Genomic DNA, 25,584 nt, shown 5'->3' with positions numbered 1-25,584 from the left:
TCTTTTTCCAATGAGTCAGCTCATCGCATGAGGTGGCCAAAGTACTGGAGTTTCAGCTTTAGCATCATTCCTTCCAAAGAACACCCAGGGCTGATCTCCTTCAGAATGGACTGGTTGGATCTCCTTGTAGTCCAAGGGACTCTCAAGAGTCTTCTCCAACACCACAGTTCAAAAGCATCAATTCTTCGGCGCTCAGCCTTCTTCACAGTCCAACTCTCAACATCCATACATGACCAGGGCAAAACCATAACCTTGACTAGACAGACCTTAGTTGGCAAAGTAATGTCTCTGTTTTTGAGTATACTATCTAGGTTGGTCATAACTTTTCTTCCAAGGAGTAAGCGTCTTTTAATTTCATGGCTGCAGTCACCATCTGCAGTGATTTTGGAGCCCCCCAAAATAAAGTCTGACACTATTTCCACTGTTTCCCCATCTATTTCCCATGAAGTGTTTGGACCGGATGCCATGATCTTCGTTTTTTGAATGTTGAGCTTTAAGCCAACTTTTTCACTCTCCTCTTTCACTTTCATCAAGAGGCTTTTTAGTTCCTCTTCACTTTCTGCCATAAGGGTGCTGTCATCTGCATATCTGAGGTTATTGATATTTCTCCCGGCAATCTTGATTCCAGCTTGTGTTTCTTCCAGCCCAGCGTTTCTCATGATGTACTCTGCATAGAAGTTAAATAAGCAGTGTGACAATATACAGCCTTGACGTACTCCTTTTCCTATTTGGAAACAGTCTGTTGTTCTATGTCCAGTTCTAATTGTTGCTTCCTGACCTGCATACAGATTTCTCAAGAGGCAGGTCAGGTGGTCTGGTATTCCCATCTCTTTAAGAATTTTCCATAGTTTATTGTGATCCACACAGTCAAAGGTTTTGGCATAGGCAATAAAGCAGAAATAGATGTTTTTCTGGAACTCTCTTGCTTTTTTGATGATCCAGCGGATGTTGGCAATTTGATATCTGGTTCCTCTGCCTTTTCTAAAACCAGCTTGAACATCTGGAAGTTCATGGTTCACATATTGCTGAAGCCTGGCTTGGAGAACGTTGAGTATTACTTTACTAGCCTGTGAGATGAGTGCAATTGTGCAGTAGTTTGAGCATTCTTTGGCATTGCCTTTCTTTGGGACTGGAATGAAAACTGACCTTTTCCAGTCCTGTGGCCACTGCTGAGTTTTCCAAATTTGCTGGCATATTGAGTCCAGCACTTTCACAGCATCATCTTTCAGGATTTGAAACAGCTCAACTGGAATTCCATCACCTCCACTAGCTTTGTTCGTAGTGATGCTTTCTAAGGCCCACTTGACTTCACATTCCAGGATGTCTGGCTCTAGGTGAGTGATCACACCATCTTGATTATCTTGGTTGTGAAGATCTTTTTTGTACAGTTCTTCTGTGTATTCTTGCCATGTCTTCTTAATATCTTCTGCTTCTGTTAGGTCCATACCATTTCTGTCCTTTATCGAGACCATCTTTGCATGAAATGTTCCCTTGGTATCTCTAATTTTCTTGAAGAGATCTCTAGTCTTTCCCATTCTGTTGTTTTCCTCTATTTCTTTGCATTGATCGCTGAGGAAGGCTTTCTTATCTCTTCTTGCTATTCTTTGGAACTCTGCATTCAGACGCTTATATCTTTCCTTGTCTCCTTTGCTTTTCGCTTCTCTTCTTTTCACAGCTATTTGTAAGGCCTCCCCAGACAGCCATTTTGCTTTTTTGCATTTCTTTTCCACGGGGATGGTCTTGATCCCTGTCTCCTGTACAATGTCACGAACCTCCGTCCATAGTTCATCAGGCACTCTATCTATCAGATCTAGGCCCTTAAATCTATTTCTCACTTCCACTGTATAATCATAAGGGATTTGATTTAGGTCATACCTGAATGGTCTAGCGGTTTTCCCTACTTTCTTCAGTTTAAGTCTGAATTTGGTAATAAAGAGTTCATGATCTGAGCCACAGTCAGCTCCTGGTCTTGTTTTTGTTGACTGTATAGAGCTTCTCCATCTTTGGCTGCAAAGAATATAATCAATCTGATTTCAGTGTTGACCATGTGGTGATGTCCATGTGCAGAGTCTTCTCTTGTGTTGTTGGAAGAGGGTGTTTGCTATGACCAGTGCGTTTTCTTGGCAAAACTCTATTAGTCTTTGCCCTGCTTCATTCCACATTCCAAGGCCAAATTTGCCTGTTACTCCAGGTGTTTCTTGACTTCCTACTTTTGCATTCCAGTCCCCTATAAAGAAAAGGACATCTTTTTTGGGTGTTAGTTCTAAAAGGTCTTGTAGGTCTTCATAGAACCGTTCAAGTTCAGCTTCTTGAGCGTTACTGGTTGGGGCATAGACTTGGATTACCGTGATATTGAATGGTTTGCCTTGGAAACGAACAGAGATCATTCTGTCGTTTTTGAGGTTGCATCCAAGTACTGCATTTCGGACTCTCTTGTTGACCATGATGGCTACTCCATTTCTTCTAAGGGATTCCTGCCCGCCGTAGTAGATATAATGGTCATCTGAGTTAAATCCACCCATTCCAGTCCATTTTGGTTCGCTGATTCCTAGAATGTCGACATTCACCCTTGCCATCTTCTGTTTGACCACTTCCAATTTGCCTTGATTCATGACCTGACATTCCGGGTTACTATGCAATATTGCTTTTTACAGCATCGGACCTTGCTTCTATCACCAGTCACATCCACAGCTGGGTATTGTTTTTGCTTTGGCTCCATCCCTTCACTCTTTCTGGAGTTATTTCTCCACTGATCTCCAGTAGCATATTGGGCACCTACTGACCTGGGGAGTACCTCTTTCAGTATTCTATCGTTTTGCTTTTTCCTACTGTTCATGGGGTTCTCCGGAGAAGGCAATGGCACCCCACTCCAGTACTCTTGCCTGGAAAATCCCATGGACGGAGGAGCCTGGAAGGCTGCAGTCCATGGAGTCGCTGAGGTTTGGACACGACAGAGCGACTTCACTTTCACTTTTCACTTTCCTGCATTGGAGAAGGAAATGGCAACCCACTCCGGAGTTCTTGCCTGGAGAGTCCCAGGGATGGGGGAGCCTGGTGGGCTGCTGTCTATGGGGTCGCACAGAGTCGGACCCAACTGAAGTGACTTAGCAGCAGCAGCATGGGGTTCTCAAGGCAAGAATACTGAAGTGGTTTGCCATTCCCTTCTCCAGTGGACCATATTCTGTCAGACCTGTCCATCATGACCCGCCTGTGTTGGGTTTCCCCACGGGCATGGCTTAGTTTCATTGAATTAGACAAGGCTGTGGTCCTAGTGTGATTAGATTGACCACATTTCTGTGAGTATGGTTTCAGTGTGTCTGCCCTCTGATGCTCTCTTGCAACACCTACCATCTTACTTGGGTTTCTCTTACCTTGGGCATGGGGTATCTCTTCACGGCGACTTCAGCAAAGTGCAGCCGCTGCTCCTTACCTTGGACGAGGGGTAAGGAGCAGCGGCTCCCTTAGCACTTATCAACATGCTTCTAAAGAAAGCCAGCACTGCTGGCGAGGGAAGGGAGGAGGCTCCCGCCCGCGCAGCAGAAGCTCGGGGACTGTGTCTGCGCTGGCAGGGAGCAGACCTTTCAAGGATGAGCCTGGGTACCGGCCGAGGATCGGCCAGGCTGCACTAAGGTGCCTCCCAGCCCTCCTGCTGCTTGGGGTCAAGTGTGAGTTAGGCGGTAGAGTCCGCCGAGCAGAGAGCCATCCGGCCAGCAAAGAGGAACCAGGCGTGACGACTGGGGAGGTTCGCAGCCCCAGCAGATGCAGGCAGAGGCCAAAGTTCAGTGATGGATGGCTTCCCCGGGCACGAGCTGAGGAGCACGCAGTCTTGCTGAGCAGCCACCTGCCTGGCGGGAGCCGGAGTGGGAGCAGGTCGACCTGGGCGGCCGCCGCTCCACTCAGGGTCTGCCTGATGGCCCCACCCTCCCCTAACGTCTGCGGCCAGTTCCTTGCAGCAAACCTCAGTGTGCCTCTGGCTGGCCCCGCTGCCCCAGGGACCCGACGGACGGGGCACCAGGACAGACACACATCCCCGAGGCTCATCTGAGCGGCTCCGATGTCCTGCACCTGGGCCACTGACCTGGTGGATTTAGGGCACTGAGGACCTGTCTCCACGGGTAAAGGGGTCACTAGTGTCCCTGGCCTTTTGTGGCCTTGCTTCTCAGAACATGGCCGTGGGCTTCCCCATGGAGGCCCTGCAGGAGAGCCCGCGGGGCTGGCTGGTGGGCCGGGAACCGTGCCCAGGGCTCCGTCCCGTGAGCGGCCGAGGTCGCCGCTTCACTGTCCTCTTCACCAGTCTCGTCAGCAGGCAGTCACGTCTCACAGCACTTTTGCTCACCTTTCTCCGGGTGTCGGTGAAGCCAGGCAGCGTTTCTCGTGTTGGCTCGCTGCCTGTGACCCTGTGAAGGGCCCCGGGCGGAAAGCCGCAGTTCTGACCCTGGCCTCGGAAGGCCCACTGGGCTGGCACAGTTGGTCTGCAACACATGATGCTGCTTTATTTTCTGCTGATACGCAGAACTGCATGGACCTTTAGCTCCTAGTTGCTTGAGAATTGGTCTTACCTTGGAAACCTCGCGGAAGTCTCCTCAGTTCTACTGAGTTGGCTGTTGGTTCTTGGGGTCTCCTTTGTGGACAAACCACCTATAGACAGGGATAGTTTCATTCCTTCCTCCCCAGTCTTTACGGGTCTCATTTCTGTCCCGTATCCTCTCACAGCAGTCGAGGCCTCCCTGGTGGGGTTAACAGATGGAACTGTGGCCGGCTGTCTCAGGTCTGACTTAACGGGCTGCTCCTCCGTGACGTGTGGCGGCTCCCAGGCCCCCACAGCAGGATGCAGGCTTCATGCCTGCTGCGCATGTCATCACGCAAGAAGCTGAGTTCTCCCTGATGCTGCCTCTGCAGCCATTGAGATCGTCCCTGTGATCTGCGCACGTGACGAGCCTTTTCACTTTGGAGCCAGCCTTGCATTCCAGTTGCACCCAGCCTGCCAGCGTGTCACGTGGCTGGACCTGTCTTCAGGACCATTCTGACACAGGATTTCTCCTGCTCACCATCTTCTCTTCTGCTTCATAAACAAGCTGGGGAGTTTTCCCTCCTCTGCTTTCTGCCACTTTGAGTGATGTTTGGATTTTTCTCTCAGACACTGGCTGAGTTCCTGCAAGGCCACCTCAGCCTTGTGTTTTGGACGGAGGAGTCTAGGAGTTTCTGATTCTTTTTATTTAATAGTTTTAGGACTGCTTAGCCGACTGCGTCTTCTTGAGTCGCTCGGCAAGCCATGCCTTCCTCTGGAGTGTGCGCCTTTCGCTCGGTGCTCCAGGGGCAAGGCAGGTCTCGCTGCCTGTGAAGCTTTGCAGGGCCTCGCCGCGATCAGCCTCACTCTGACTGTTATCACTTGTGCCTCCCCTGTGTCCTGACCGTACACAGCGCTCGTCAACTGGATGAGTCCCTTCAAGTGACTGGTATCTGGCTTTGTTGGTCCTTTCTGTTGCATTTGTGTGTGTGTTTTTAATCTCATTAATTTCTCTTTTTATCTTTATAGTTTCCTTCCTTTTGCTTACTTGGGGTTATTTCCAAGAGGCGTGCTTAGCTCTTTAATTTTCAGCCTCTTAAATCTTACGATGTAAACGTTCAGGACAGTAACTTTTTCTTGAAGTAATATCTTCACTGCTTTCCATCCATTTTGATATGTAGTCTTTTCATTACTTTTTAGTGCTAATAGGTTTTGAGTTTTGAATCTGAGTTCAAATTACTTATCTGAAAGGCTGTTTTTCACTTCCAGAAAGCTGGGGGTTTCAGAGCTTTTTGGCATCTTTTACGAATCGGCTTCTAACCTAAGTGAATCGTAGGCTGTATACTGCCGATTTAGACGTTTGTGGACACTAGCTTTGTAGCCAAGCAGACGGTGCTTTTTATAAACGTTCCACGTGGACTTTAAAAGGCCACAGCCTCTTCGAGCCACGTTCACGTCCCTCTCTTGCTTCGGCACGCTCAGTAGGTCAAGCTCACTCAGTATTTCCTCAAATCATCTGTATCTTGTTCTGTCACTTTTCTGCCACTTCTGCCAATGACCAGGAGAGCTGTGCCGAAGTCTCCGGGGGGCACTGGGCTTCTCAGGCTCTCCTTGCGGTCACGTCTGCACTCGCGTTACCTGCTGGGAAGTCGCTGTTAGTCGCACGTGCACACGGTCTCCAGAGTTCTCACGTCTCCCTGCTGAGCGAGATGTCCTACGAGATGAGCCTCTGGCTCCACTAGCAGCCTCGCCGTGAGATCTGACTGAGCCGACACTGATGCCATTCCTCCAGCACCCTCAGGGCAGGACTTGTGTGTCACCTTCTCATTCTTCTGCTTTCAGCCTTCCTTTGCTCTTGTGATGAATTGTTTCTGGTTTTACAAGGTCTAGCCTGACGGTCTTTGTTTTCCAGCCCACTCGTCCCGTCCACTTGTATTTGTTGTAACTGCTCGTCTGTGTTTGGCTGGAACACACTGATCTGCTCTCTCTCTCCTGCTTTTTCTGTCCTTTTTTCTCCTTTGGTTCTTCTGTTCTTTTCTCTTTTTCACCCTTGTTTCTATTTTTCCCTCTATTAATTTCAAAGTTACAAATCCTATTTCTGTTCTTTCAGGGGTTAGCCTGGAAATTTCAGCATGTATATTTGAGTTAACAACGTGTAAAGTTAAAATTAATCCAAAGATTTCAGATCATTTTAGCTTTCTCACCTGCTTTCCATCTTACTGTTATTTTCCAATATTTTTAACACATGGTGGTTTTTCTTAGTTTTGCAAATTAGACGTTACATCTCTTTTATGTATTCGGTGACTCTTAGAATCTATGGTGTATGGACATGCACAGGCACTCCGAGAAAAGGCGAACTCGTTATTAAGGGGTTTCCTTTGCTATGACCTTTCACTGGGGCCGCTTTTCCGTGAAAATTCTGTTTCCTCCCTCTCCTGAGAGGGCGTGTTGCTGGGTCTGTGACTGCGGCCTGACAGGACCCTGAGAAGAGCCCCTGCTCTTGCCATTGCTGTCGGTCAGCCGTCTCTGTCCTGTCGCCTGTCGCTCCTGGCTCTATTCTCGACTGCCCTCTCGTCTGGGTCTTTCTTCATATTCACCTCAGTTATGTGTGTTTGTTTTCAATTCTGTTTTTATTCATCACATAGATGTGTCTTTGTTTCCACTACAAAGTAACCACTTGCTTCACTGCTTTTTCTCTCTTATTGTGGTAAAATATATATGGCGGAAGGTTGATCATCGTAACCATATCTAAGTGCACAGCTCAGCGACATTAAGTGTGTGCACAGTGTGTGTAGCCATTGCCACCATCTGTTTCCAGAACTTTCATCTCAGACCGCACTTCTGCAGCATTAAATAGTTGCTCTCCATTCACCCCTCCCCCAGCCCCTGGTAACTGCTGTTTACCTTCTTTCTCTATGAATTTAACCCCTCTAGGGACCTCACTTAAGTAGAATCATACAACATTTATCCTTTTGTGTCTGGCTAATTTCACTGAGCAGAATGTCTTCGAAGGCCATCCATGCTGTAGCCTGTATCAGGTCTGTCTTCCTTTTTAAATCTGAATAAGTTCCATCGTGCGTGTGTGTGCGTGTGCGCGTGTGCGTGTGTGCGTGCGTGCATGTGTGCGTGTGTGTGCGTATGTGTGTGCACGTGTGTGCGTGTGCGTGTGTGCGTGTGTGTGTGTGCGTGTGTGTGTGTGATCTGCTGATGGACACTTGGGTTGCTTCCATCTGGCTATTGTGAATACGCTCCTGCTGTTCACTGTGATGAGCGAGCATCTGTTCACGCTTCTGCTCTCAGCTCCTGTGGGTCTGTACCTGGCCGGGAGATCGCTAGGCCGCATGGTGATTCTGTGTCTGATCTTTTGGGACACTGCAGCGCTGTTCCATGGCAGCCGCACCGCTTTACATCCCCACCAGCAACGTGTAAGGCTCCAGACTTCTGTGCATTCTCAACACTTATTTTCCTTTTTCAAAATAAAAACCACCCTAACAGATGTGAAGTGATCCCCAGTGTATCACGTTTCCCTGATGACTCATGTTGAGCATCCTTACGTGTGCATACTGGTCATTTGTGTGCCTTCTCTGGAGAAGTGTATTTTCTCCAGAGAAGAAGGGCAAGGTCCCTTGCCCACATATTAGCTGGTTTATCTGCTTTTCCTGCCGTTGAGTTGTGGGAGTTATTTATATAATCTAGATGTTCAGATAGATATTTGCAAATATTTTTCCCATTCTGTGGGTTGTTTTCCACTTTCTTGGCAGTGTCCTGTGATGTACAAAAGTTTTTTAACTTTCACAAAGTCCAATTTATTTTTAATTGTGTTGTCTTTGCTTTCAGTGCCACAGCCAAGAAATTGTTGCCAAATACAACGTCATGACTCTCCCTGGCGTTTCCTTCCCAGAGCTGCAGTGTTCAGCTCTCACGCTAGTGAGCTGGCCCCTCACACTCTCCAGAGATAACACACGAAAAGGAAGCAAGCTGGACACGTCACAGCTGTCACGTCGTTGACGTGCACTTCGCCCCTTGTGGCTTGCAGGGTGGATCCTGAGCCCTTTTGGCGTGATCCTTGTAGACTCTGATAACTTCTTTGCTGTCTCATCTAAAGAGATGCTCCAGCTCCTCAGATCTAGAATCAGCTACTCCTCCGAAACTCCCCGGTTCCTTTTAGCACGAGCCCTGTCTAGGAGTCAGCCTGCGTGAGGGTGCTCAGAGCTGCAGGGCTGGCTCTCGTTTCCAGGCCTTTGCGGCGGGCCAGGGATGAAGTGCCTCTAAGTGTATGTAGCACCTATTAAGGGAGCCGAGAAGATCCCCTGGAGAAGGGAATGGCCGCCCACCCAGTGTTCTTGCCTGGAGAATCCCCGGACAGAGGACCCTGGCGGGCTGCAGTCCATGGGGTTGCAAAGAGTTGGACATGACTGAGCGACTAATGAAACATCCATCAAATATATATAACACCCATCCGAAGTTTTCCATTCAGATCTAGGGTTTCTTGTGTGATCTGCTTAACTTTCTCCCAGATCTCCTTTCTCTGAGCTGGAAAATCCTACCACCACACCAGCATTACCCATCTGGCTTACGTCACAATCCACAAACATCTCAGAACAGCCGTGGTGGTGTGCCCATCACCAGCGGGTGTCACTGCAGGGTGTCTTCCAGTTCGATCTGTAGCCCCCGAGTCGCCGGGTCAGTTCACTGTGGCTTCGTGGCATTTGGAGTATTTCTCTATTTGTGGTTCGTGTGTCTCATCTCTTTTGGGTTTATAGAAATGGCTTTTTAAATTTAACCTCGTTGGCGGTTCGGTTCGCATGTCTTTAAGGCCAAATCTATCACGGCGCGCGGTGCCCAGGCTCAGGGTGCAGGAGCCCGGTGGCTCCGATGGTGAAGAGCCTGCCAGCAGCGCAGGAGGCCTGGACCCGATCCCCAGGCGGGGAAGATCCCCTGGAGAAGGAAGTGGCTGCCCACTCCAGTGCTCTTGCCTGGACCAGAACTCCAGGGACAGAGGAGCCCTGTGGGCTGCAGCCCATGGGGTCACAAAGGGTTGATCACTACTGTGTCACCGATACTCCCGCTTTCTGTTACTTTCAGATGCAGGAGAGGCAGTGAAGGCGGGGGGGGTGGGGGCAGGGGGAACGGTGGCGAAGGTTGGGGCAGAGGGGCCTGGCCCTGGGAGTGGGCCTGCAGCCTCACCTGCTGACTTTTCCTCCTGCACAGGTTGCCAGGCAGGAGGGGAGGGTCATCCTGACCTCGGGGCTGCCATACCACAAGGTGAGGACCCGCCGGCCCAGGCTGGCCCCCGTGCCCCCGCCCAGGGCAGACTGGATGCTCCAGGCTCACCTCGGCTGGGGGGTGGGGCCTAGCTTCCACCTCGCGCAAAGGCTGCTTCTGCCCGCAGCTCCGGGCCCAGGTCGGGGCTGGGCGCTGCCTGGCAGTGGACTGCTCCCTCAAGGCCCAGCAGCAGGCGAAGGCCATCCTCAGGCATTTCAACGTGCGTGTCACCCCCGCGGACATCTTCAGCCGCTGCCAGGTGGGTGCCGCGGGCCCCAGGCTGGGCGAGGGGCCAGTGTGTACGGCCCAGGCTCTGTGACTGGCGAGACCCCGTGTGTGGCCGGGCCTTGGTTTTCTGCTCGGCGGAGCAGTGCCCGACGTGTGCGTCTCCTCCCAACCCCTTCCTCTGGAGGAGGGAGGGTGCATGTGTGGTAAAGAGCCCAGGGCGTCGGGGGCCTGCGGGCGTTCTTACCGGCTTTTCAGAACCTGTGCTGGTGCGTCGTCTTGAGAAAACGGAGTTGGGGCACTGAGAGGACACCCCACTGGCACCCCAGGGAGCCGTGGAGCCTTCAGCTCCGTGAGGGGGGTCGCTGCCCTTCGCAGGAAGAGTCCAGGCCACGTCCCGGCACCGCTTCCCTGCCCCAGCGGGGGCCCCGTGGAGGGGCCAGGCTGCAGGACACCCCAGGGGTGGCGTGGGGCCAGTTCAGACGAAGGGGGCAGAGCTGCACCCTGGCGGGGGGAGCAGCCAGTGCCCCCGGGACAGGAGGTAGTCCTGGGGGCAGCAGGGCCCAGGGAGGCGCGGGCTTTGACCCGGCTGTCGTGGATGGACAGAGTCGGCGTCCTCACCCCGAGTGGGGAGCTGAGGGACCTGCAGTCAGCGGTGTATCTGCCCAGGTGAGTGGTGGTGGCAGCCGGGGGGCGAAAGTGGGGTGCAGAGGGCCCAGGACACGCCGCAGGGTGAGGGCCGGGTCCCAGGTTTGCGGCTGAGGCCCAGGCCGTCGGCAGGGCAGGTCTTGGGTCTGGGCTCTGAGAAGGCTGGTCTAGAGGGCGGGCCAGGCGCACCAGGCTCTCCGGGTAGGCGCTGGGGAAGGGGCTTCCTGCCTGGCTGGGGTCCTGCCAGCAGCGTCCCTGTGTGGTAGGTGTGCGTCCCACATGTGGTCAGCGGGCAGTGAGGACAGAGGAGGGCAGCCACGGGGCTGCTGGCAGGGGGCAGGCACCAGGCAGAGACCATGTGCCCGTTGTTGGCTGCAGCCCAGGAGGGAGGCGGGGCATCAGCACCCGGTGGGGCTTCATCGGGAGGGGTCCCCTGCGGAGCCTCTGAGGCCCAGGGCTGTCCAGCAGCCTCCAGTGGGGCTCAGCTGCTGAGGAAGGTGGGCTGAGTACACCCCAGGGCAGGACCCCCACCTGGTGGCAGACCGCTGTCCAGGGGTGCCGCAGCCGTGCGCCGGGACCCCAGGAGGCAGGCGCGGCCACACGCAAAGAAGGGCCCCTGAGAGCTAGGGTGCTTGAATCCGCACGCAGCCTGTCAGCACGCAGGCGTCGGGGGCAACGCCGGCGTCGGGGGCCACGCCGGCGGCTCCCACCACGGTCCTCGGCGGCGCCCAGTGCCCGTGAGTGGAGAATGCTCCCTGCTGACGGGCAATGCCTGCCCCAGGGCAGGGCGCCTCAGGCCACACACCCCACCTCCCCCGCCCAGAGCCCCCTAGCCATGAGACTCCCAGCCTCACCCAGGAGCTCAGCCCAGCACGGTGGCTGGGAATGACTTCCCTTCCCGGCCCAGCTCCGTGGCCTCCCTACCCCGTCTGAGCTCACTCCCGGTGCCTGAGCCGGCTGGCCTCAGGGCCTCCCCCAAGTGGACAGGGAAGCCCAGGCTACGTGGATGCCCCAAGTTGATGGCCCGAGGCACAGTGACCACTGGCTCCATGCAACTGCGGACCCTGCCCTGCCTGAGGCCACAGCCCCGGCCTGCATGGCCCCTGAGCCCAGGTGGACATCAGAGGGCACTGGCCACTGGCCAGCAGAGAGCCGCACACATAGGACTGACCGAGGGGGCACCTCCATGTGGTTCTCGGCCAGCAGGGTCCCATCCTGTGCCCCCGGGGCCCGAGCTCCCTGGACGCTGGCTCAGAGCCACCACCGCCCCTGCCCAGGCCGGAGCTTGGCCGCCTCCCTGGAGAGCTCCCGCCGCCAGGCTGAGTTTCCATTTTCTTTTCCTTCCTTCTGCTATTTTGGTGCTGTTCCCAGAGGGAAAACCCACTGGACACACGAACCGTTCCCAGAGCCCGCTGGCCACTCCTGGGGCTGCACATCGGGGTATGCAGCGGGAGTGAGTGAGGCTGGAGGGGTCAGTGGGCCCGGCCACGCGGGGGCGGCCCCTGGCAGTGGGGGGGCAGCCCGCCCACCCTAGGTCCCAGAGGGCGAGGGGCGCTGGATCCCTCCAGCAGGGCAGGGTCATGACCCCCAGAGCTGGTGACTGGGGCCTGGGACCGTCCATCGGGAACGTCCGCCAGGAGGACGTTCCCAGTGCCGTCCACCCTGGGAAAGGATCTTATCAAAGAAATTTAAGCTTAAAAAACGTCCCAGAGCAGGAACCCAGGCGTAGTCAGGCATAACGTCTGTTTTACCCCTCCCTGCAGCCCCCTCTTCTGTGGTAGGGAATGCGCTCTGCCCCTATGAGGGGTGTCCTGGGGGTCAGTGACATTGGTCCCGGAAGTGGCCTCTAGGAGGACAGTCACCCCACCTCAGGGGGGTGCTCTCAGCAGAGGGTCCCCTCGGGGGCGGTGCTGGGGGAGGAGCCTGCAGCCAGGGTCAGGGCCTCGGGGCGGGGCCTCCGGAGTGGGTTTACGGCCCAGGAGCCCGGAGCTGGGCAGAGGCTGTGGGAGGGAGGAGGGTGCTGCCGGGCTGATGTCTGGTGGGGAGCCGGCTGAGCGAGGGCTCTCAGGGCCTGAGCACACGAGAGGCCCCTGGGCCAGCGGCCTCCAGCGTCCACACCACACCTGGGAGGCCCACAGTGACGGGGGCCTGGAGTCTGGACACAGGGGCCAGCGGGTCGCCGGTGCCCAGCCGTCCCCAGGCGTGGAGACCCTCCCTGTGTCCTGAGGGGCAGCAACAGACGTGGGGACAGACAGGAAGAGGCAGCAGCCCTGACCCCACCCCCCACCCCACACCCCCCCCCCCCCCCCCCCCCCCGCCTTTGTGCTCTTCGGCCCCCAGCCCCGTTCCCACACTCCATGCCCCCGGGGTCACGCAGGCACAAAGGCTTCGGGAGGAGGGGCCCCACCCTGTGCAGGCAGGGACCTGGGGCCACTGGCTCCCGAGGCCGCAGGAGGGGCCTGTCACAGGCCTCCAGGGCGGGGGCGCCGATGGGCCCAGCGTGCCCCCAGACTCAGGATGCCAGCCAGGGTGCGGGGTCATTGGCAAGCTCAGCACAGCCCCCCGAGGGGGCACTCAGGTGGGCCCCGCAGATTGCCCCAGGCCTCCCCACAGCCTACAGGGCCACCTTCTCGACGCACTCCTCCCCTTCTGGGAATGCCCCGGGTCCACTGGAGCCCAGCCTGGGTCCCAGCACTTGGCTCTTGGGGGACCTGGGGACCTGGACCCCCATGGCCCGGGACCGCACTCCTGGTGGCCCACTTCTTTAGGAAGGCCCCATGGTTGGCATGACAGTGACGCCCACACCCCTGCACTGAAGTGGACTGCCTCAGGTGCCAGCCGGCTGTCTGTCAGCGTACCTGTCTGTCACGTGGACCTCACGTCCTCCCGCAGGGCTCCCAGGGGCCCGTGTTGTCCAAGACATGTGAAGAGGCCCCTGGAGTGGCCGGGGCGGGGGCCCGGCTCAGTGCCCGGGAGGACCCTGGCCCAGCTCACTGGAGGTGCCCTGCGAGCACCCACCTCCTGGCTCCCTTTGTCCTGGGGCCACTCCTCTCTGGACCTCGGTCCTGACCATGTGCTCCTGAGAGGGGCCCCTACCCCCTGTCTGGGGTTCCCCCGGGATACACCTCCTGGACGCTGACAGGTGCTCACTCTAAACGGGAGTCTCGCTGTCGTCGCGCTGGGTCCCCGCTGCCGTGCGCAGGGCCTGCTCCTAAGCTACGGTCCTCGGACGTCTGTCTCAGGGAGCACAGTGTCTGGGATGCAGGCTCCAGTGGCTGTGCTGCGTGGGCTCCACGGTCCCGAGGCACGCAGCATCTTCCCAGACCAGGGACTGGACTGGTATGACTCTGTGCCCTCGGAGTTCCGGCTTTGAGCGGGTCAGCCCTTTTCGAAAGTGAACGTCTGGGGCATCCCTGGAGGCCCAGATGGTAAACAGTCCGCCTGCAATGCAGGAGACCTGGGTTCAGTCCCTGGGTCAGGAAGTTCATCCCCTAGAAAAGGGAGTGGCTGCCCGCTCCAGTGTCTTGCCTTGAGAACTCCATGGACAGTGGAACCTGGCAGTCTGCAGTCCATCCGGTCGCAAAGAATTGGACATGACTGAGCAACTAACGCTTTCACTCCCCTTGCTTTGCAAGGCAGATTCCTAACCACTGGACCACCAGGAAAGCCCCAGAGGGTCACTGTTTAAAAGGGCCAACCCGCTCAAAGTGGGCACTCCGAGGGCACGGCCTCACACGACAGAGGACAGCTGTGTAGCCCAGAAGGGCCCAGTGCCTGGGGTGCCCGGCTCCTGGTACACAGACCCGTGAGGTGGACACGGTCCCCAGCCATGACCACTGGCCCCCGCCAGGCCAGCGTGACGTGGGCTTGAGGGGAGCCGGTGTGGGTGGGAGAGGACAGGCAGGCCTCTGGGAGCCGCCTGGTACCCTTGGCTCCATCCTCAGGCCTGGGGTCAGTAAGGCACCTTGGGCAGCAAGAGGGCACCCGAGAGTCTGGGGGCTCCTGTTCCTCTGCAGCCTCCCCCAGCCTACGTCACTGCCTGAGCCAGCCACGGAGCCAGCAGGAGCCCCGGGCCGGGTGTGTCAGAGTGTCAGGCCCTGAGTCGTGACTGACTCTGTGACCCACAGACGGCAGCCCACCAGGCTCCTCTGTCCGTGGAAATCTCCAGGTAAGAACACTGGAGCGGGTTGCCATGCCTTTCCCCGGGGGGTCTTCCCCACCCAGGGACTGAACCCGGGTCTCCTGCATTTCAGGCATATTCTTTACCACCTGAGCCACCAGGAAACCCCACACACGTCAAAGGCCAGCTCTAAACCCACCGCTCAGTGAGCTCGAGAGAAACAAACAGGGAGGGCAGGGCGCTGAAGGCCTGCCTTCCTCAGGGTGAGGGGCACACGGGCCCAGCCGGAGCAGCAGGGCGGGTGGAAGAGGGCCCGTCTCAGTGTGAGGGTCCCCCGCGGCCGGGCTGGTGGGAGGGCGGGAGACACCCTCCCCCAGAGGCCAGACTTCACAGCTCAGGAGCCAGAGCTGGTGAGCACAGGCCTCGGGGTCTGCAGGGGGTGGCTCGTCGCCAGCAGCCCTGTGTGTCCACTAGCTGCCCACAGCTGCTCCTGCAGGGGACCCACCCCACCTCTGCTGCTGGGGCTAGTGCCAGAGAGGGCTGGATGGACCCAGGGGCCTGGCCACTGTTCCCTCAGCCCTGGATGGAGCAGGCAGGACAGGCTCGGGGCCTCGGAGTGTGCAGCCCTGGTTGGATGCGGGAGGGTCCTCGGGGTGACAGAGTGAGGCCTGCCGGGCGGTCACGAGCCCGTCCATGTGCTAACAGGGCAGTGGCCTTTGGCTAGATGGCCCGTGCAGGGGGCACCCGCGGGTGGGCAGGCGCCAGGAAAGGCACGCGTCACCCCACCCTACCTGGCCACCTTTCCCTCCCTGGCCACACAGAGTAGTTGGGGGGAGGAGACCCCTTCCTGCCCCCTCCCAGGCAGCCCCTCCGTCCACCCACCACCCTGAGCAGGGCCAGTCATTGGAGGCACATCTGGGGCAAGGGTGGCCCCGAAGGTCTCCAAGGGAGCCAGGGTGGCTGGTGGGGTCTTGGTGAGCCCACAGCCAACCCAGAACGAGGAGCCTCAGGAGAAGGTGGGCAGTGGGCAGGGGAAGGTGCACTGTTGGGGTCCCTCCGAGAAGTGGAGGAGCTGGGCTGGGCAGAGCAGTTGGTGGTGGAAAGGGGTCCTCTCCGGCTTGGCCTGACTCAGTAGCCCTGGGAGGGTCAGGAAGGGAAGGACCGGGGACCCCCAGCTACCCGGCTCCTGCCAGCCTTTGCTGACCTCACTGGATCCCACATGTCACCCCAGCTATGGGTGCACCTGAGCAGGTGCTCTGTCCACCAGGCCTGCCAAGCCTCAGTTTAGATGCCACCTCCTCCAGGAAGTCTTCCAGGTCCCCAGCACAGTTCCTGGAGTACCACCATCCTTTGGAGAAAGACTCTGGGGCGCCCCCTCCTTGGTCTGTGGGTGACAGCCCCCCCCCAACTGTCTGAGGGCCAGGCCCTACTTGCCTGTGGCGGGGCACACGGGGGCGGCCCCTCCCGGACTTCCCCAGCCCGCAACCCTCTCCCGCCGGCTGGCGCCCACCCCCTCCCACACGGCCCTGGGCGGCTGTGGTCCCCCGCCCCACCTCGCCCCGCCGGCGCGGGAAGGCGGGCGGGCAGGCGGGCGGCCGTTTGCTTTTGAATCCGGGCCGGGCGCCCTGAGTGGCCCTTTCAAAGGCCGGCGGGGGCGGGGGCCGTTCCCAGGCGCGCCCCGCCCCCCGCGCCGCCCCTCCGCCCGCTTTCCCACGCGCCCGCCGCCGGCGGTTCTCACGGCCGCGCCCCTCCCCCGTCTGGGAACTGCCTGCGCCTGCCGCGCCGGGGGTGCCGGGGAGCCCCGGGAAAGGGGTGCCACCCGCGCTCCTGGGGACGGTGAAGGGGCACGGCCGCCCGGGGGACCGCTGGGAGGGGTCGCCTAGAGGGGTTGCTCAGGGAGGGGTCTCCTGTGCTCCCAGTGGGGTCCTGGGGGGCCTAGGGGCTCATAGTGCCTGGTGGAGTAACCGGTAGCCGCGGGAGGGGCTGTGTGCCGCCTCGGGAGTTGCTTGGGTGGGGTCCCAAGGACCTGCCGCCCAGGCTAGACTGAGGGGGCCCCAGGGTTGGGGAACCGCCCCAGGACCCGAGTCCCGCCACATTCTCTGACCCAGATTGTATTTGAGTGAACCTGGGGCCTGTGGCTGCCCACCCACCCTGGCCTCAGAGACACTGGGGGTCCTGGCCATGCCTGCCTGTCCCCTGGGAACAGTGAGCTCTGCGATGCCCCTTCCCTGCGTTGGGGCCCCCGGCTTGGGAGCAGGTCCCGGGCAGCCCTCACTGGCGCTGCCCCTCCTAAGGGCCTGGGCGGCCGGTCGCTGGACTTGGCGAAGGCAAGGACAGAGCCGGTGGACGGGAGCAGCCAGCACACTCCCACCAGCGGTCTGAGACCTGTGTGCTGGCCCCTGCGGGACAGGGGCTGCGACCGTCCACTGTGAGGGGCCGGGGGGACTTCACCACCCATCTGGGCCATGCTCACAGCCCTCTGCCTGCCTGGGTGGACGCCTGCATCCAGGTGAATGGACGTGGGGTCTTATCCTGGCGGCCTGAGCTGTCAGCCCGCTGTCCCCACACAGTGGACCTGGGTTGGGACTGCGGCTGGGAGAGGAGGGGACGGCTTGAGAGGATCAAGGCACCAGGGGGGCGAGGAGGGACCCCAACCGCAGCCCAGAGCCTGAGGGTGGGTCTCAGACCCACCCTGGCCCCAGGCGGGGGGCGGGGGGGGCGACGCTGGCCAGGCTGCCCCTCAGTCAGGCCCCTGTCATGCAGGCTGCTTCTCAGACCCGTGCTTATCTTCCGCGGCACCAGAAGTGCTTTCCTCTCATTGTCCCCAGTGCCCGTCCCCTCCCCATCCGCCTGCAGAGGCAGCACTCCCGTCACAGCTCCTCCCACCCCACAGTGGAGTCCCGGGACACACCTCTGCACCCCGAGTGTGAATGTGTGTGTGCATGCACAGGAGGGCACCTCCACTCCTGCAGACTCGTGTCCTCACCTGACACACGGACATATGCACACACAGACACAGGTGCACACACACACAGGGACATGCGCAGACGTGTGCACACACAAGGACACACGTGCATATGCACACGGGGACACATGCGCACACAGACATGCATGCACACAAGGACACGTGCACACGCACACAGGAACACGGACACACGACACGTGCATACATGGACACAGACACATGCACACAGGGACACATGCACACACTGACATGCACAGACATGCGTGCACACACAAGGACACAGGGACAGACACGTGCACACATGCACACGGGGACACACGTGTGCACATGGACACGCACAGACACGTGCACACACAAGGACACGTGCACACGGACACATGCACACACGGACTCGCACAGACATGCGTGCACACACAAGGACACACAGAGACACATGCACACACAAGGACACAGGGATACACACGTGCACGCACGCACACGGGGACACGTGCACATGGACACACAGACATACGTGCACACAGGGACAGCCACATGCACACACGTGCACACACACACGGGAACACGTGCACACGGACACGCACATACATGCACACACAAGGACACGTGCACACGGACACGCGTGCACACGGGGGCACATACAGACACGCGCAGACATGCGTGCACACACAAGGACATGTGCACGCGCATAGACATACGTGCACACACAAGGACGTGCACACAGACACACATGCACATGGGGACGCACATGTGCACACGGACACGCAGACGTGCACACACAAGGACATATGCACACAGGGACACGTGCACACAGGAACACACATGCACACACAAGGGCACATGCACACGCACACGGGGACACACGTGCACATGGACATGCACAGACACGTGCACACAAGGACACACATGTGCATACACGGACACACACAGCCGCGCTGAGGCGGGTGCTCTTGCACCCTGAGGACCTGGGTGCTTCCAAAGCACCCTCGTGCAGAGAGGGATCCACGCCAGCCCAGAGCTGACCCCATCGTGGTCTCCAGGGCCCCAACCTGGCTCTGCCCGCTGGGGTGCCGACAGCGCCGGAGGCCGGTCCCCCACCATCCCGCCTGCGGCCCCCAAAGGGGCTGGGCCATGGCCGGGTTGGGGAGGGGCCAGGCCTGTGGGAACTGACCTCCCTGGGCCGGGGGACAGGGCAGGCATGGAGCGGCTCCGTGGGGCTGCCAGCCTGGGTCTCCAGCAACAGGGACAGAGGCGCCGGCGGGGGACTGGAGCCTGCTTCACGGGTCAGGAGAGCCCTGGCTGGGGTTTCAGACCTCTCCAAGCAGGCCCCACCCCAACCCCACACCTCCTGGGAGGCCTGGACTGGGCCCTGCTGCCCCCACATGTTGTGGTGGGGAAGGGGTCGCCCCCCCAGCGCCTGAGGGCTCAGCCAGGGTGGTGGAGCAGCAGCAGGGTTCCCAGCCCCCAGCCCGGGGCCAGGGCTGGTCTGGAAGGAGGCGCGCAGCTCTGCCTGGGCACTCGGAGCTGACAGATGACCCAGGGCCCCTCCAGAGCCGCCGGACAGCGTGGGAGAGCGAGGTGGAGGGCAGACCCAGGCAACGCCTAATCGCTTCCTCCGTCACCGCCAGTCCATCCACAGGGTGTCGGGCCCGCCCCCCCCCCCCCAAGGGGTCTTTCATACCAGCCCTTTGTCCCTGCGCCCAGCACCATTTGTTGGGGCGGCTCTGGGGGCTCATGGTGCACAAACTGGCCCAGGGGGGCTCTGGACCCAGCGGTCTCAGGACCTCAGGCAAGGATGGGGGGTGGAGGAAGCTTGACAGGGACCAAATGGGGCCCGGAGCCTGGGAACACACTGGTGTCCTGCAGCTGAGGCCCGCTGCGTCCCCAGGCCTCTGACACGAGTGGGAGGCACTTGCCAAGTGCGTGGAAAGGCGTCTGCAGCCCCCCGCCCCACGGGTGCTTTTCTTGCCGCGTGGTTGTGCGAAGATGATGTTTATTTTTTCTGCTTTTTTACACTTTGCTGTAAATTTGCTCTAAATGAGTACAGAACGGGTATTATTCTAGAGCATGTCATAGCTTCTCAGCCCAAGCCCCCATCTTCCCTGCCTGTGGGGCCTCCAGGGCCTGGGTATCAGACTGACCGCATCTCCCATCCTGGAGGGCCTGGCTCCCACTGGGGGTGGGCAGCGAGGCCTGTGGTGTTCGCCAGGGCGCTGGACCACCGGGAGCGCAGTCCCAGCTTGCCGCTGGCAGGGCAGGGAGCCTTGCCGAGGTTCTCGGAAGTGGATCCCTCCACTAGGCTCCCAGCCTGTGGGCCTGCCCCCTCAGAAGTGCTGTTTCTGTCTCACGCCCTGTGCCCTGGCGGCCCCCATGTGGCCCGCTCCAGCCCCCGACTTGGCCCAGGACTGGTGGAGGCCTAAGGGTGTTCACAGGCAGTTTGCACCAGGCTGTGTGCGGCCCGTGGGCAGAGCATGCGTGAGGGGAAGGCCACTGGCACCCACGCCTGGCCTTCCCGCTGGCCTCTTCGGCCCGGCCAGGCCCACAGTGGCAGCCCTCCCCCGGTCCTGACCCCAGCGCACCAGCCGTCCCCGCCCAGCAGCACAGCACACACCGTGGGCCCTGGCGTGTGTGTGCCCTGGGCTGGTGGGAGCAGGCGTGCCTGAAGACAAGCGACTCGGGGCAAACCCGGGGCCTCCCTCTCGGCAGGCGCTGCTGGATGCAGTTGCTACCCCGGCCGCCGCGGCCGGGACTCCTGGGCTCAGAGCTGAGAGCAGACTGCTCGCGGACGGGCTCCCAGCACCTCTTCAGCCGCCTCTCCCCAGCTCTGTCTCAGAGGCTCACAGACATGCCAGGCCATTGCGGGCAGGGATGCCTCCCAAGGAAGTGGCCGGAGTAGCCCCTCACCGCCCTCCTAGGGCTGTGGAGGGCGGGCTGCCCAGCGCACCTGCCTGGCTTTGGGTCCTGGGCCACCACCAGCCCCCTGGGCCGGTCCCTGCTGGCGGCCTCCCCCCGGGGAGGCAGCCTCCCTGACGGTGGGCTCCAGACCCTGCCTAGGAGGGCCTTAGTCCTACCCGGAGTCGGGCGGCTCAGTGGGCATGAGCTCCAGACAGCCTGAGCGCCGTGGGAGCCAGGCCCAGGCGGACCCCGGGACAGGGGAGTCGGGAGCCTGCCCACCCCTCCTGCCCCGACTCACCCGCCTGACCAGGCTCTGGGGGTGGAGGTCCGCCCTGCCCTCAGGCCCCCAGCCTGGATGGGGTCTCAGACACCTCTAGGGACCCAGGAGACCACACTGTCCGGGGCACCCACAGCCCCGCTGGTGTCTGACCAGATCCACTGATGTCCATGTCTGGGGTCTGCACAGCCCCTGCAGGGAGTGGGCCCAGCTCAGACACCACTTGCCTACGCCTGCACAGCGGGCTGAGGCCCCTGCCAGGTGGGGGTGCCTGCCCAGCGGATGGGTGACCGTGAGCAGGTTTCTCAGCCCCTGGGAAGCTCCTTCAGAACAGGGGTTTGGAGGCTCCGTCTTCCTCCATGGGGCATGGGGACGGGCCGTCAGCCCCTGACTGGGTGGGCGCTCAGCCCCTGGCTCAGCTCTGGGTGCTGGGCAAGGGTGGCTGGACTCTGTGGGGGACAGGAGATGGACAGGGAGGCCCTGAGTACGGGCCCTCCTACAGACGGGGACCGCAAGACAGGGCGGGCAGGCGGCTCGGAACCGGCTCTTCCAGCTGGGCGTGGCGGTGGGGGCAGGGGTGACCGCCTGGCCGTGGGCAGCGGCCGTGGGAAAGCCAGCACCGGCGCTTCCCGAGGGTGGGGCAGGCCTTGCGGGGCACCAGGCGTTTGTCTGTGCGTGACTCAGCGTGAGCTGGCGCCCCGCCCCGGCTGCGCACTGCCGGGTCCTGGGAAGACCGCAGACCCCATCAGAGGACCCCACCCCACCGGGCTCCCGTACCTGCTGGTGCTAACCCTCTGGGGGCCCCAGGCAGCAGCCCAGCCCAGAGACCAGCTGGCCCGCCTCTTTCCAGCTCCTTCCTAGCTGGGCCTGGAGTGCCCACGGGCCTGACATGCAGCCGGGGCCCCGCCCACACTCCTGCCCAGTCACCCCTGGTACCTGCAACCGAAAGGGAGAAGCACCCAGGTGTCTTCCTGTGCCGGAGTCTGGCCGGGGGAGGGGAGGCCCTCCGGGGGGCTCTGGGAAATTGACCCTGCCCATCTGGCACCTGCCCACCCCTGGCTGTGATGCTGGAGGCCCAGCTCCATGATGAAAGGCTTGGGGGGAAAGAGGGCATGTGTGGGCGGGGCAGGAGCCCCCCAACCATGGCTCCAGGGGCCCCCACCACTGCCCGCCCCAGGCACTCCACCTCCAGGGCACTGACGGGGCTCACCAGGTGAGGGGGGTGCCAGGAGCACCGAACAGGAGCCCTCCCGTGGACCGGCTCACCCCCTGGCTGACAGGGCGCCTTTGTGTGCCCGTCTGGGAGCCGGTCAGTCCCCCGCCCCCCGCCCCCCACTCTCCCGCTTGGCCCACCTTGCCTGCCCCTGGGGACCCTGTGTCTAGATCCCTGCCAGGCAGTGGCCGTAATGAAGTGATGGGCTAGCCGCATCGGGAAGCCCATCCCACCCCTGGGATGGTGAGGTCGGGGGTGCTGAGCCAAGGTCTTCACGGGAGCTCACTGCACGTCCTAGACCGGGACCCTGCGTGGCTGGGCTCCTGCCCTGCACGTACGCGGTGCCCAGCAGGCTCCAGATGGTGCCAACCCCCGGGGGGAGGCAGGGCCAGGTGTCACAGAAGCATGGACGCCGGAATTGCCCTGGCCTGCTCCAAAGTGGGCTGAGGAGTCAGAGCAACTATAGGGCCGCCCCCCTTAACTTTCTAATGCGGGGCCTCCGTCCCTCACCAGTATTGAGCCATCGGGGCCCAGGCTTGGCGCTGGGGTTGGGGAGGACTGCTGGTTGGTGGCAGAGCCCTGCAGGGGCTCAGGAGTTGGAAGAGGCCACCCCGGGCCATCTCAGAGCCCATGCAGTGGGGGAGGGCTCCCCGGAGGTGGTGTGCCCCGCGTCCTGTGGCGAGAGGAAGGGAGATGTCCTGTGTCTGTGAAACCCCCTGGGCTGGGCTGGAACCACAGGGAGTACTGGGCTAGGGGCGGAGGGGCCTGCGAGAATGCCCTGCGGCCCCAGCACCTCCTCTGCCCCCCAGGCCTGCAACTGTGACCAGTACCTGAAGGTCTCCAAGGATGTGATGAAGCAGCTGGTGCGGCTCAGCGTCCACCTGGGAGGCCCTGGTGGTGCCAGTGAGTGGGGCTCTGTGGGGTCTGTGGGCGGCAGCCCTGCCGCTGGGTGCTCCTGGGGCTGACCCACTTGGGCCACCAGGGCGGTGCCCACAGGCGGGGGGCGGGGGGGGCGCCAGGAAGGGGACTGGGGCCTCTGGCCCACGGGACCTGCACGCGCAGGCCCCCAGGGCCTCTAGGGTCGTGTCCCCTACCTTCTCCCCAGTGGGCCCTGCTCAGTCACCCCGCCACACTCATGGAGTGTACCTGCACACATGCAAAGACACGCTTTCAGGCAAAGACACGCTCAGCAGCACACACACGCTCACACGCCCGCCTGTGCACGCTCGGCCACGCGCACGCTCGGCCACGCGCACGCTCACGCCTGCCTGTCCACGCTCACGCCCGCCTGTCCACGCTCGGCCACGCGCACGCTCACGCCTGCCTGTACACGCTCACGCCCGCCTGTCCACGCTCGGCCACGCGCACGCTCGGCCACGTGCACGCTCGGTCACGCGCACGCTCACACCTGCCTGCCCTTGTACCACGGGCCTCGCCGAGCAGCAGTCTGAACATTGGGGAACCTGGGCGCCCGGGAAGGCGGGCAAGCCCTGGTTGTCCAGATCAGGGGCCCAGCCTCAGCTTCCCTGCGTGGAGGGCAGGCGGGAACGGAAGAAGGGCCTCTGGGGACAGCCTGAGGAGGGAGCCTGAGCCCAGGGCCCCTCTGCACAGTTGGTGCCCCCGGGTGCTGTCTTCTCTGCTGGCCGCTCCTGCCCTGCCCGCATCCCTCGAAGTCTCAGGGCCGCCCGCACAGTGGATGAGCGCTGGTGATGGCCAGTGTCCAGCCCTGGGCAGCTCTCTGCTCTCTGCAGAGCGGCTGCAACTTGCTTGAGGCGGGGGGGAGGGGCAGGACATGAGCAGTGGCCCCCGTAGGGGGCCCCCAACACCCCGACTGGAGGTTCACCCTGGCCCTGGGCAGTACCCCTCGGGCTGTCAGCTGAGGCCTGAGGTCGTGGCCTCGCTGGGCCCCATGGAGGCAGCAGGACTGGGCGTGGGGCCACCTCCATTCAGCCTCCGGCTGCGGTTAATCTGGAGCCATCTGCAGGGTGACGTTTGCCGAGCAAATTACTAGGGTCAGCGGGCCTGGGCGGCTTCTCCCACCTGCTGGCCAGTGCCCTCCGCGGGGGTGGGGCCTCCCACGGGGTCTGTCCTGCACCCGGACCCCCCACGGTCCCCTGGGCCTCTGCCCACCCCGCCCTGCCCCATGCTGGTTGGTTGCGAAATGCGCTTCTTGGCAGTGGGCTTATCTGCTCATCGCCGCAGATGGGCCACCCCCGCCCCGCCCGGCCCGCGGCTCTCAGGCCCCCAAGTGCCCTAATCAGCCGATCTTGTGCCCAGAACTTGTTTCCCAAGGACCTTTGAGCCCCAAGAATGTCCCAAGGTGTGAGTTCCCGTGGGAGGGAACTGGGCTGGCACAGAGCATCTTGACCCCCTGCCCTTTGCCCTCTCCCTGCAGGGTGGGGGCTGAGCACTCGGAGGTGCCTTGTGGGTGCTGGGGTCCCCCGCCCTTCCCTGGGACTGACCCTGATTTCCTTGGTTGACAGGCACTGAGGGCCCCCACAGCGATGGTGAGCAGGAGGCAGGTGAGCCCTGGGCCACCCACCAGGGACACGAGGGGCCCTGGCATCTGGAGCCCCAGGATGGGGGGCAGGGAATGGGCCTGTGCCCCACGGGGAGGGCCGGGAAGGAAGAGGCCAGTCCCCCGTGACCCAGAGGGTTCCTAGTAGGAGAGGCAGAGGGCGGGCGAACAGAGTGGGATGGGGGCCGCCTGCCTGCGGGCAAGGGCTCAGGGTGGCCGCTTCCATGTCCAGGCTCAGCCCCGGAGGAGGCCCCCGGGGGCTGCTCCTACGACCCCCCTTGCCGCTGGCTGGAGGACGCAGATCTGCAGACCCGCGTCCCAGCCACGCTGGCCAACGGCACCCAGCTGCAGCTGGCGGGCATCCCGGCAGGCGTGCTTCGGCGGCCTGGGCTGCGGCATTTCTACTGCTGCACCGGCTGCGGCAAAGTCTTCTGGGAAGGTTCCCACCTGGCCCGAGTCACCAGCAACTTCCAAGAGGTCCTGGAGGGCGCCCCCCGCCCAGCCAGCGGCCCCTCCTGAGAGCGGGGCCTGGGCCGCCTGGAGTAAACGTGCAGAAGCTGCACAGGTGGTGGCCGCGGGCTCCTTCCTCTGGTCTCCGCTCACCCCAGCCCCCCGCTCGCCAGCCCCTCGCAGCCTGAGCGCTGGACCCAGGTGGCCCCCCAAACCTGCTGGAGCTCAGTGGGTGGGAGGTGGGGGTCCCCCCACTGCGCTGTGACCGTTTCTGTCGCCCCCTCCACCACACACCCCCCAGGATGAGGGCCAGGCCCCCCGGGTCCTGGGACAGGGTCTTCCCTGGTTTCCCCCAACGAAGCTGGCCGTAGCTCCCCTGGGACTTCAGACTCTTGCGAGCACAGGAGGGGGTCCTGGGGGACAGACAGGCCCCCGCCCAGCCAGGCCGTGACCCTGCGGGGCCTCAGCCATCGGGCTGGGCAGCCCCCTCTCGGGTCTTTGCCG

At 60.9% G+C, this 25,584-nt stretch overlaps 1 protein-coding gene across 8 annotated transcripts in view; it reads left to right on the top strand.

Annotated features, from left to right (window-relative positions):
* The window catches only part of EXD3 (exonuclease 3'-5' domain containing 3), a 75,448-nt gene extending 50,213 nt beyond the window's left edge, over positions 1-25,235 (top strand). For 6 of the 8 annotated variants that reach the window (XM_052648707.1, XM_052648708.1, XM_052648711.1 and 3 more), the window contains 5 exons: positions 9,719-9,772; positions 9,900-10,031; positions 22,922-23,015; positions 24,596-24,634; positions 24,863-25,235. In XM_052648707.1, coding sequence (XP_052504667.1) covers positions 9,719-9,772; positions 9,900-10,031; positions 22,922-23,015; positions 24,596-24,634; positions 24,863-25,149 — 606 coding nt within the window. In that variant the 3' untranslated portion in view covers positions 25,150-25,235. Of the gene's footprint in view, positions 1-9,718; positions 9,773-9,882; positions 10,032-10,255; positions 10,309-22,921; positions 23,016-24,595; positions 24,635-24,862 lie in introns of those variants that run through there. The other 2 variants (XR_008200143.1, XM_052648713.1) reach the window with 2 other exon arrangements.
* The last annotated feature ends 349 nt before the right edge of the window (positions 25,236-25,584 follow it).

This window comes from Budorcas taxicolor, chromosome 11, assembly GCF_023091745.1.
Source record: "Budorcas taxicolor isolate Tak-1 chromosome 11, Takin1.1, whole genome shotgun sequence".
NCBI classification, from domain to species: domain Eukaryota; kingdom Metazoa; phylum Chordata; class Mammalia; order Artiodactyla; family Bovidae; genus Budorcas; species Budorcas taxicolor.
This window is presented reverse-complemented; position numbering and strand designations above follow the sequence as displayed.